This window comes from Amphiprion ocellaris, chromosome 19 (assembly GCF_022539595.1).
Source record: "Amphiprion ocellaris isolate individual 3 ecotype Okinawa chromosome 19, ASM2253959v1, whole genome shotgun sequence".
In the NCBI taxonomy this organism is placed as follows: Eukaryota; Metazoa; Chordata; class Actinopteri; family Pomacentridae; genus Amphiprion; species Amphiprion ocellaris.
The window spans coordinates 25,780,384-25,793,088 of record NC_072784.1 but is presented as its reverse complement, the minus strand read 5'-3'; the positions used below and the strand labels follow the sequence as shown (position 1 = coordinate 25,793,088).

Here is a 12,705-nt window from a genome sequence, read left to right as displayed (position 1 = left end):
TCGTCTTTATCTTTTGATGGTTCAGACTATGAGGAGATGCATTTGTTCTTTTTTAAAGACATGGTGTACAGTTCAGATTTAGTATAAATACCATCATTTTGTCTTTAATCATGTCCTCCATTACTTTTTTAATGTATTAGTAAAGATTCACCTTGGATAAACAAAACAGACAAGATGTAAAAGCTAAAAATGTTGTTTACTTGTTCATTACAGCAGAATGCATTGCAGATTTTACATAGCTGTCAGTGAGACTTGTTCATATCAAATGGAATAACTCCATATTCAACAATGGTATTACACTAAGTCCAGATGATGATACAGCTGCTGGTTAATACCGTAGCACAGTAAGAATCCCACTCAACTGATCATTGAACTTAATGTAATTTCAGTAATTTATTACAGAAAACATTTTATTAATGCAGTGGTTGGGTTTTAAAATTGGGGGATAATGTTTGCAGTTTACAAAAATAGAAAATTAACAATTCATTACATTTTAACAGTAATTATAGAAGAAGTCGAGCACTGCTGTAAAAACTTGTTGCCTTGTTAACATCCTTACCGTCCAGCATCAAGTATGATCAGATAACACAACAGTTATGTGCCTGAACTCTGGAGGTTTCTCGCCAAGTTAAACAGTGGTTTAAATGTTGTACCACATGGATGTTTTCCACCAACTACAAGCTGTGGTGTAAAACAGCGCTTGGACTTATAACTACAACCATCAAACACTGGAACTGGACAAAAAAAATGCATTAAAAGTGGACTTCGTAATACAGTGTGACTGAGGGACCTACAGCAGAGCCAACGCTTCAAACAATAAGTTGATGAAGGTGTGAAATGATGAATGGCTCATCCTGTTACAAATCAGCGCCTCAGAAAACACCATATTCCTGAGTAAACTTTTGAAGTGGCACTAGATAATTCTAACTTCTATGACAAACACATAATAAGAAAAGAATAAAGTGCACCCAGGAGTCTGGAACACAGCCTTGAGCTATTGTTTCTGTGGTGATCCTACACTATGGCAGCATTTTCATTTACGTCATCTTTGTGAGTATGATGAAAAAGCGGATATTGCTGTTTTCCGAGCCCCAGTGGCTACACCTACGTATCAAAGAAAACACAAGGGGAAGACATGTTTCTAAACCTTTGTTTTGGCCAATCTTATCAAGAAATGAAAAAAAAAATATTGAAGTTATTTGGACATTCTTCTAGGAAAGTCGAATAAATGCCTGTCACCAAAAAAACTTCCAAAAATAATCAGCTGATGAGAATCTCTGAAACAGGAGTTGAAAACAATGGTAACACAATTTACAGTCAAAATTATAACGGGAAAAATATGTTTGCACAAATTCTGACTAAAAAAAAAAACAGTGAAAAAAACTTTTCTTTGTTGTTTGGTAGTTAAAACCAAATTTAAAAAAAAATAAATAAAAAAATCAGGGTTTTAAGCATCCTCAATAAATTTTAGAGTGACGTTCAAAAATCACCAGTCAAAATGATAACTAAAAATAAAATTACAAAAAAAAGTTTTAACCAGTTTTGTTGAGAGATTTTGTTCACTGAAGCATAATAGACATTTCTTTTTATCAAATGATCAGAAATAACAGAAAAAAGATTAGATTTGCCAAATAACGTAACACAGTCTTTACTGCCATTTGTAGTCACCCAGTTTGAGCCTGGAAAACCCTGAAATTCACAGCGTTACATAGACACTGCACATGGATGAAACTTGTGGCAAACTGCAAATGGAAACAGTCTCAGAAATAAAAAGTGATCTTGCCACGTCTGCTTTCCCGTCCGGTGCTGTTGTGGACGTCTCCATGGTGACAGGAGACGGGCAGTGTGTGTGAAACAAGTGCTCTGGAGGATGCTGCTGTGTGTGTGGTTTGCTATAGTATTGTGCAACGTCTCTGAGGGTTCTTCTTGCTCTTCTTGTTGCTGCGGTTGGTCTCCTTGTATCTCCTGATCTCACGCACCAGTGAATAGAAAGCTTCTTCTACACCCTGTGACAGACACAAAAAGGTTGAACTGTCTGTCACAATATCATTCAATAACTGAACAAGAAAAGCGCTCAGAGTACAGCACTTCACCAAGGCTGCTCAGTCGTATCATTTCCGACGGCTGAAATCTTGAAAAAAATCTGTGGCAGAAATCACGGCAAAACAGAATGTGGCCATTTAATATATATGCACCCACAAACAAAATGAGCTTGCGCTGAGCAGAGGCGTGTGTTTTGCATGCATACGTTATGTATGGATACCGAATCGCGTGACCTATACATGCGACGGGAATAGATGGGACTTGGAAACACTCCCACGATTTAATCAGTTGTTCCTTGTATCATTTCTGACAGAAAAGTCCTGATATGTCCACAGCGGTGGATTTGCAGTACGATTGCAATCAGCTAACGTAGTGTTCACTTGTAATCATAGTTACAGTGACGCTGTGCCGCTATCTTGCAATGATAGAGAAATCTTTAACACATCCATGGATCTAGACTATAAGCCGCATCACAGCCAAAATCTCATCACTTGGTCCTTGTGTCATTTCTGAACTTCCCTGAAAATTTCATCCAAATCCGTCAGTCCGTTTTTGAGTAATGTTGTGAACAGAGAGACGAAATAAAATAAACGTACGCTGATAGTCACATAACTCCGCTGTTCCTTGGCGGAGTAATAATTGATGGTGTAAATTCAGCACACTTTCTACTGATCATGGTAACCCACAGACAACCGATACAGGCTGTGGAAGCAGTTCTTTTATAGGACAAAGGAATACTGTCCTAATTGATCTGGACCTGATTTACAACATGTCCGCTGGCTGGATGCCCCACTGAAGACTTGTCATGGTGCTTGTTTAGTAGCTGAGTCCTTAAAAAGCTCTCTGCTTGCCAACACAGAAGTGCCTGCCTTCTGTAGTTGCTAAAAGATTTATCAGTAAGACGCATCACCTGGCAAGTGCAACCAGGTACTACAGCTAATCTACAATACCTGTAGTGTGTATCATTGAGGACAGTGATATCAGCAGACACTAAATATTAAAGGACTCAGACCAAAGGCAAAACAAACAAAAAAAAAGACAACATCACTGACTGTCCTTCCAACATACCTGTCTGGTTTTGGCAGAAGTCTCGACAAATGGCACTCCGAAGCTTCGTGCCAGCTCCTGCGCCTGTCGGGTCTCCACCGTGCGGGTGCTCAGGTCGCTCTTGTTCCCCACCAGCACCATGGGAACACTGTCACTGTCCTTCACCCTGTTGATCTGCTCTCTGAGGAGAAGACACATGCAGAAAAACCTTTGAGACTGCATCTGACAGCGGGTTGCAGTCACCAGTCTGGATCTGCAGCATCACCTGGAAGAGGCCATGTTTACATTCAAATTATTCAAAAGGTCAGACAAGAACTGAGCTCTGAGGAGCATAAAAGCTGTAGACAGAAGAATTTTAGTCAGATTTGCTGTAAAGGAGGCAGCACTTGGAAGCCGTCTTTGCAACACTCATTGCTTTATGTAAGTGGATCAGTTGCGAAATGCACAAACGGCCGATAAAACATAACCACACTCCGTGTATCTGTAGATGTGTGTTAAAGATAATAGAGTGCAGTTCTTACTAATCACGAAATAACCTTTGCAATACTAGACTGTCTAAACCTGCACACAACTACCAAGTCAGTCACAGGACTGATTTAACTTACTCCTCCGGCTGTGCAGATGTGTAAATGTGAGCCAACTTGTACCTGTAAAGGTGAACATCCTCAAAGGACTTTGTATTGTTGATGGCAAACACACAGAGGAAGCCCTCTCCCGTCCTCATGTACTGGTCCCGCATGGCGCTGTACTCCTCCTGACCTGCAGTGTCCAGGATGTCCAAGAGACACGTCTCTCCATCAATCACTACCTGTTTTCTGTACGAATCCTGCAACACAGCATCAATATGATCACACATGCAGAACCAAACACAGCTGCCAAGAATGCATTGCATCATAACGGTTCCCAGGTTTGTTTTCTTGTCACACTGCTGCATCATGTAGCAACAGGCCCTTGATGAAAGGAAGGATTGTGATGAACTTGCTGAAACCTAAATATTTTAAGCAACTACGGAATTAGAGAAAACTTGCAGCTTGACGTGTTTAACAAAGACTGGAAAGAGATTTACAACCAGTTTTTTGTGAGTGTGGGGAGAAACAGGAGATACAGCAGAGTTAGCAGAGTAATTTATATCCATTAGTGACAATTATATGACACTTATAATTATAGCTTGACAGCTAAAACTGCTTTTTCCTGTGCACATAAAGATTTTAGACAAAGAATATATGATCTGTGATGAGCAGCAGCAGAAAATGAAATTAAATGAGATTGCTCCACCTCAGCCAGTGACACATTAAGTGTCTTAAATAGCCGTGCATCAGTAAGAATAATTCTGCTTTGTAATTCTGCTGCAAAATGAATATTTCTCACTCAATTAAAAACCCAGTCTGCACTGATGAATTTCTTCAATTCCTTTTTAGTAGAGGTCGACCGATACATCGGCCGGCTGATATTTTGGGCCGATATATGGACTTTTTTCAATATTACAAATAAAAAGCCGATTTGTGATCAGGCACCCGTACAGGCAGCTGCCGCGATTACCGTTGATGCCAATTTCATATTAAACTTTTGTGTTTTATTTTGTGGTTTATCTAAAGATTTGCAATGTTTAACTGCACTACGTTATATAATTTAATTAGCATTTGTTACAGTTTTTATTTTGTGATCATGTTTATCTTTTATACTTGAACAAGCAATTGCACTTTCAGGTTACTTTTTAATTGTATTTTTTGTAAACTTTAAGCATTTTTTTAATGTTATTGTACTTTTTCACTTTTTGTGTTCAATAAATGTTCTACTAGTGTATTTAATTTGTAATATATACATGTATATACTTTTAGTGTTTAATTTGCCTTTTGTAATTGATGTGCTTTTAAAAAAAAAAAAAAAAAAAAAGGATATCGGCCTTAAAAATCGGCTTCTACAATCGGCTTTAGATATCGGCCGAAAATTTTTTAAAAAAATCGGTATCGGCTTTTGAAAATCCCGTATCGGTTGACCTCTACTTTTTAGATAAAAAAAATATATATGTTGCAATAAAAATGTCAACCTACATTTTAAATTGCTACTTCTTCTTACGTTATTTATTGTCATGAACATAAAAAAAGCCCACATGGACTTGTTGGACACCAAGAATACATTGGTGAAACATTTGCTCAACATGTAACTAACTGTTATTTTCAATTCTGATTAGTCTGTTGATGATTTTCGTGATTAATCGATTAGTTGTTTGATCTGATGTGAAAATTCTACATAAAGTAAAGCCACAAAGAGCAAGTGTCTATCAGAGTTATTTATTGTCATAAACCAGGGGTGTCCAACTCATTGTAATTCAGGGGCCATATAGCCTAATTTGATCTCAAGTGGGCCAGACCAGTAAAATCAAAGCATAATAACCTATAAATAATGACAACTTAAAATGTTTCCCTTGTTTTAGCACAAAAAAGTGCATTCTGATAATGTTCACATTTAATGAACTATCTTTTTACAAAATACTATGAACAGCCTGAATTTTCTTAAGAAAAATAAGTGCAGTTTCAACAGTATTGTGCCTTATTTTATCATTTACACATCACAACTTACAGATCACAGTGTGTCTGCAAAGGCACAAAACATTCAGTCACAGGTATGTGTAGCTGAACATTACAGTATTTTACTTTATGATCAACACTACTTGTCAAGATCTAGAATTTATTTTAAATTTATATTAATTTCCACATCTATGTAGTAATCCAGACCACCTGAACTGACCCACCACACCATACAAACTAAAGTGGGAACAATTAAGGAAGATCGTTAAGTTGTCCCCCTGCCTTAGAAATGTGTAAAATATACGTAAAAAATACATAAAAGTTGTGGCAGTGCAAGGGACAAGATGAAAATAGCACTTACTTTTATTGAAACATTGCAGTTAATGTCGTTTCTGAAATTTTTACACTTTGCAAAGTCATTAGACCCTCTGCCAGGCAGGCTGTATGTTTGACACCTCTGCCATAAACTATAGGTTTGCATACAGAACTGAGGCCTTCCAGTGACAACAGTCGAAATATAAGGTCACATTCACTATTAAAGGGAAGTTTGTCTCTCATACTTCCTGTTCCCGTTTTGTGATAACTGAAAAATTAGGTAAAAAATCTGGATTATACCAAAACCAAAAGTAAAAATATATTAACCCAAAATACAGTGTTTTGCAGACATATTTTCACAATTCATCAACCTTGGTTGAGATGCTACAATGAGAATGAAAGCAGATGAAAATTATGAAAACAAACCACATTTTGTGGTTAAACAGTACATAAAAACTTGTGGATAATTAAACTAACACCCAATCCATCAATGTAATCAAGGGTGCACTAATGTGTCTTGAAATTAGAAAGGAGTACTTGTAGTTTAGTAGGTGTTGTTTAAAAGTGATTCAAAAGAATGTTGGAGTGTCTCAAACTCCAAAATAACATCTTCAAGTGTCTCATGTTGCCCACAACCCAAAGTTATTGAGTTTGTGAATTTAAGAAGCTAGAATTAGGAGAATCTTGGCCATTTTTGTAAATGTGTACTCCTCACCTGTACAGGTAACAGTCTATCACAAGGCTACAAAGAGAAACAAACAACCACACTCACATTTACACTTACAGACAATTTAGAATCACCAATTAACCGCAGCATGTTTTTGGACTATGGGAGGACGCTGGAAATCTGGACAAAACCCAGCAGGGAGAACATGGAAACTCCATACAGAAAGATCCTGGGAAGGCTGGGACACAAACCAGGGATCTTCTAGCTGCAAGGCAACAGTGCTAACCACCAAGTCACTGCGCAGCCCCTTTAAAAAATGCACCTAACTTCAACAATATATTTAAAAACAGATGTACTGTCAGGAGAACAGAGAATCTAACTCAGCTATTTTTCTTTCCTTCCAGTGAAAACACCAAGTTCTGTTAGTAAACAAAGATATGAGGGACTTTCAGACCAGTTAGAAGTGAAACCAAAGCAGCTGGATATCAGATCCAACAATCCTGAGACCTTCAGTCTCTCCTCCAGACACCTCCTATCGCCTTATGGAACACTGAAAATATGTGGTGTAAAGTTATTAATAAGGCAGAACACCATGTAAATGCTAACAACAATTAAATAGCAACAGCATGTATTTGAACATTTTTGGTCATCAGATGTTTTCATTTGTTGTCAGTGATAACAATGGAATGAAAAATTAACTTTAAGAGCTTTAATGGCAGCAGAGTTACCGGTGAGTCGTTTTACTGAAGGATCCTAAATGACTAAAGGCTCAAACAGCAGCTTTTTCTGTTTGGTGAACAGACCACACTGCTGGACTCTGAATTATGAGGTATTGGCAGCTCCAATTAGTCTTACAACACTGCTATATTTTAGATTTTTTTTTTTTTGTTTTATTTTGTTATTCTTGATTTACCACATTTGTGGCTTCCTTTTTTCCTCCACTACAGAATGTGAAGGTTCTTTGAGCAAAATTTAAAATGATCTTCACCTCAGGCCCACTGGATTGCAGATGTTTTCTTCCTGACACATTTGTTAACACAAGGTTATGAAAAGAAAATTCCTTTTGAAATTGATGCTTTTGAAGAAGAATATTGCTAAACTGTATGTTTAATGACAATGTCATCATAACAAATGTGACTTTGCAGGGTCATTTTGGAATCCTTAAAACCCACATTCACGTGAAATTCAGCCTTCAGTGTTGTGTAAAAGTCTAGATGTGTGTTTTTGGTGTCACCTCGATGGTTGGATCGTATTCATCCACAAAGTGGTTCTGGATGAGCTGGATGGTGAGGGCGCTCTTCCCCACGCCTCCTGCCCCGACCACCACAAGTTTGTACTCGGTCATACCTGCCAACAGGTGGACGCTGTTATCAGAAAACGTGATTTAATTTACAGCAGAACAACCAAATATCAGGTGAACATAAACTGAAACACCAGTTTGTCCTCTCCTCCCTAAACCTGACATGGCGAAGACACTGACCCAGATTTATCCGTTACTTGTTTTTATATGTTAGTAAACTCCAACTTATTGCTTCTGTATCTATATAAACGAGTACTGGAGGTAAAGGCTGTTAAAACTGTCTTACCTGTGGGTAGAATTTATAATACTGTGAAATGGTGGCGGAGTTTACGAGTGGATAAATGAGATTAGCGTGCTACATAACGTTAGCCGGAGACGATTTCCTTCTCCAAAACACTTGTAGAAACACTTCGGGATCAGTCAGCGACTTCTTCTTCTGACTAAGAATTACGAGTTCAAATATCAGCTACAGATTTGCGAGAATACTGGCAAAAATATAACTTTATAGTGTAAATAAATGAAAAGACCGAAGTCGTTCGAGTTCCTACTTAGTCTCCATTGTGATTCATTGGAAGCAGAGCGTTTTCACGTTAAGCCACTGCTCAAACAGCCAATGAAACGACGATATTTTGACAGACGTCCTACTAGTCCAATCCCAGCGGCGTTTTTGTTTAGCGACTTCCGCCCATAATTGGAAAATCTGTCTAATCATAAGCAGGCATTGCCTTAGTTGGGCGTGGCTTCTCTGGCAGTTTTCCTTCCCTTACAAATGGTTCTTCTCAGCTTCAGAAGCAGATGAACTATTCATTCTATTGAAGTACTAATTTCACCTGTAATATTAACAGTTTCCAAACAGCTAATCAATCATAACAGATCTATAACTGCTGGCTCGAAGTGCAGTTCTTTAATGATCAGACGTTAGAAATGAATCTACATTAATGTTCCTCCACAGAACTCTGTTACTGATGAACATTGATCTCTCAGTTCAGTGAATGAAGAAAAGTTCAGTTCTGAGTTAATATCTCTGTTCTTTGGTTCAGACTGTTAACAGCTTCTGTTCATACAACAGTGTATGGTCAGATAACTGTGTGGAGCGCATGTTAATGCTAATAATGCATTAGAATAAAACAGAATAAACTTTATTGTCCATCCAAGGCAGTAAAATGGTCTTTAGCCTCAACCAGGAAAACAAACATTTCCATAAGATAAAAAGGACATAAAACACAACAGTCTATTGTGTTACATTCATATTCTGATGTGTTCACTCTGATATTTAATGTTCCAGCAGTTGGAATGAAAGAAGCTTGTAGATCTTTTCCTCATTGTGTCTTTTCCTTCTAGCCTTGGTCTGGATCATTGGAACATCTGGTCTGATGGACTGTGAGCTCCAGAGAACATGAACATCCACCTGTGGTTGTCTGAAGAGTCTTCTCTCCTTCATCACTGTGAGGAAGAGCAGCACTGATGTCCTCCTCATCCTTCCAGTAATAACAATAATGCTGCAGATTCAGCTCCACTCTTCATAATACAACTTGTTTTGTGACTGTTCAGTATTTATACTCACTGTAAGCAACACTTTATTTTATCCATTTATTACATGTGTTCACACATTTACAGTTCACAATTGTTAAATAATGCAATTTTAAATGTGCAATAAAGGTAATAATGAAGCTCCTGACCTGAATGCTTTGATGTTTTAATGCTGCATATCTGCTATAAATAACCTGGACTTTATATATTGTATTTATGCTACAACAGCAGAGATGAAGTTAAAGGTGATAAATGGAACCCGTGAATACTAAGAACAGAAAATAATAAACTGCTGAAACAGTTGGTCTGACCTTCTGTAAGTGAAAGCTAAACAGGAAGTGGTTCACTGAGGATGCCGTCCATTCAGTCTCCTTCTTCACAACCAGGTGAGGTTTTCCTTCTGTTGGCTTCACTCAGAAGATCCTCACGGTGAATATGAGACACCTGAGATGAAGACAGACGTCACAGTATCAGCATCAACAGCAGAGGTTCATTTTAAAGTATCCCTGGAAAGATTTCCTCTGTCATATATAGTTTTCCAAGCACTGAAAGACAGAAAGGCCTGTAGTCACTCTAGCTTTGGGGGGGGGGGATTTTATTCTTCAGCTTATCTGTGCTGTAACTTAAATAACTGTAGTGTTCATCATTACTTTGGTCATACTCTGGGAGTTTATTTTTCCAATCTACACTGCAGGAATACGTACTACAACACGTGAATCCATCATTAAACAATGTTAACGACTAGAGAGTAGATTTACTGTTTTCTCTAGTTTAACTAAAGAGACTCAGCAGATATTCAGGACTACTGACAACACAGAACCTTAACCTTACTGTGTAGGTTTTCTAAACATTACATTAATGTGAACCAACGTCTCCAATGACAGTTTTATCAACTAAATCTACTATGTTACACTAACACAACACACTTCAGCTGTTTACACGAAACTCAACACAAACATCATTAGCTTAATGCTACTTTAGCTTTAATCAGGCTACGACTGAGCAGCTAGCTCGGTTAGCATCGGTAACATTAAAGCTAATATTTACTATGCTAACTTTCGTCTCTGGTCAATAAACACAGAAATAAACTCCTCCAACATCTGGAGTGCATGGTACACATTCTATCTGACTCTAAAGTTGCATTTAAAGTGCAGTAAAACTGGCACTGTTAAGAAAATAAACACTTACCGAACTATCAGGGTACTTTCAGTGTCTGCTGGTAGAATCAGCTGAAAGTAGAAAACAGGTTAAAAAAAGCCAACAGGCAGAAAAACTGTCTGTGGAAAATGTTCTGCTGCTTCACCGATAAATAAACCAACAGTGATCACAGTTAATCCAAACTAGAACAGAGTTTACACTGAATGAGTGTCTTGGCTGCCTCCTCCATAGGACCTGTCAATCATTCCAGACCAGACTGTCAATCAAGTAACCACGCCCCCTGGCTTTGCAAAACTTTAACCATCTATACAAAATTCAATATTGATTTATTTTAAGATCGGCCACCTGATCTCTCATTTTGACCATAACAGCTAACGAAAAAAATCCCGAGCCGTAGAATATCAGTCCATCGAATTTTAGTTTATCCCGTGTAGAATTGGGGTCTAGGAGCCAGAGCTTTTTGGAGCCAGCCCCTTGCGGACGGTGTGATACTGCAAGTTTTTGAAACTTCCAGGTAGGCTTCATTTTTGGAGCCAGGTGCTATGTCCATCTTTATTATACTGTCTATGTTCATACCAAGCTTAGAATTAAAGGTTTCACTGCCCTCTAGTTGTTACTTTGAGAAACTACAATATTACGTTTAAATCTTTAGTTAATGTACAGAAATCACCAAAATAATAACATAACTTTAGCATGGTAGTAACAGGAATATTATGGAATTATATTTGTATCACAATCCTGAGTGCGCAGTGTGAAAGTTTGAGCACAGAAAAAAAACCTTGAGCAAAGAAAAACTTAATGTGAGCAAACAAAAATCTATTCTGCACTCAAAGAATATATTTTTGTGTTTGCAACTATCCACATACACGCTCAATCATTGTGCTTTTCACTCGGTTTTGGCATTTGCTCTCCTGCAGATCTCTGCTCTGCGCACGCGCTCAACATCTACACTCTGCTCTGCCTTCACGCTCCTCGACTTGGCACAGCGTTACAAATGTGCCACAAAACCAGCCAATCACAGACTTGTACAGGGTCGTTCTGTTTGGTTGATTCTATCCAATCAGGTCGCTATTTCGGCCGCCTCTCGGAAGCGCTATTAAAAACTATACCTAAATCAACTGGAGTTTTGCGGTTATACTGGATTACGACACATTTTCGGTGAGTACTGTTTTATTATTGAATTACATTAAATAAAGCACTATTTTGTTTAGTGTGTTAAAGTACAGTTGTATTGTCTGAATCCACATTTAAGAGCTATTGGAGGGTATGTAACGTTTCCCCCCATCCTTGTTTAATTAGGTTAGGTTAGCAAAGCTGGACCATGTCCTTGCATCCTGAACAGCAACACTACAATGGTGCACCACGGCCACATATAAGTAGTTGGTTTTGCTAAAATATTTGTTTATGTCAGCTTGTATGAAAGTCTTTGTGTCTATTTCGTTGATTTGTATATTTCTATTCGCTTGCTAACTGACGCTAGATTTCTTGGCTGGTTGCTAGCTCAATCAGTAGCTCTCACCGCAATAATTAGTTAACAAACTTGACAAACATACAGACTGATGGAACAGATACACTATCTAAGATTGACGCCTTTATTTTTACTTGTAATATTCAATCGTGGCAATTTAATGATATACAGAGCAGTATATATTAAAACAACTGTACTACAGTTATAGTGTGCTCTGTGTTTCCCATGGCTTCACATGGCTGCCTACAAAACAAGTATCTGTTTTGCAGAAGAACACAGAAAAATACATTTTGTGCCCTCACACTAGTCAGCGGTTATCTGTAACTGCAGTATCTGTAGCTGTCGTCACGTATCACAAATATGACTGAGGAAATAAACTGAGCAACACAGCACCATTGACACGATGTTGAGGAAGTGGACAATGGATGTTACAGGATTTCATCAGTCACATTCATCAGCTTGAGGCAGGAACATAATAAACCCATTTAGAAATTCCCCTAAACACAAACTAAAAAATGTGCTGGAAACTATTTTCCCTGTGACCCTATTGGTCACAAATTTCAGTGAGTGATTTAGTTCAGCTGATGGCAACCACAAGATGTTCATTCCTAAATGTGTTCAAAGCCCAACTAACTCAAGTTAATTCCTC

The 12,705-nt window shown here is 38.0% G+C and overlaps 1 protein-coding gene across 2 annotated transcripts; it reads right to left on the bottom strand.

The window, feature by feature from the left end:
• Positions 1-177: 177 nt before the first annotated feature.
• Positions 178-8,470, bottom strand: zgc:55558. Of its 2 annotated transcripts, none has more exons than XM_023265358.3 (5): positions 8,187-8,470; positions 7,835-7,964; positions 3,738-3,916; positions 3,112-3,271; positions 178-2,006 (listed from the first exon to the last, which is right to left on the bottom strand). In XM_023265358.3, the coding sequence occupies exons 2-5, from the start codon at positions 7,943-7,945 to the stop codon at positions 1,893-1,895; spliced, it is 564 nt and encodes a 187-aa protein (XP_023121126.1). In that variant the 5' UTR covers positions 7,946-7,964; positions 8,187-8,470; the 3' UTR covers positions 178-1,892. The 2 variants fall into 2 exon arrangements, with proteins under 2 accessions (XP_023121126.1, XP_023121125.1); XM_023265357.3 differs by having other exon boundaries at positions 7,835-7,947.
• Positions 8,471-12,705: the final 4,235 nt, after the last annotated feature.

Coding starts and splice junctions, on each gene's coding strand:
- zgc:55558 (XM_023265358.3), bottom strand. CDS start 7,945: ATGACCGAGTACAAACTTGTGGTGGTCGGGGCAGGAGGCGTGGGGAAG. Junction 3,272..3,737: donor GAGGATGTTCACCTTTACAG/GTACAAGTTGGC, acceptor TCTTCTCCTCAG/AGAGCAGATCAACAGGGTGA. Junction 2,007..3,111: donor CTTCTGCCAAAACCAGACAG/GTATGTTGGAAG, acceptor TGTCTGTCACAG/GGTGTAGAAGAAGCTTTCTA.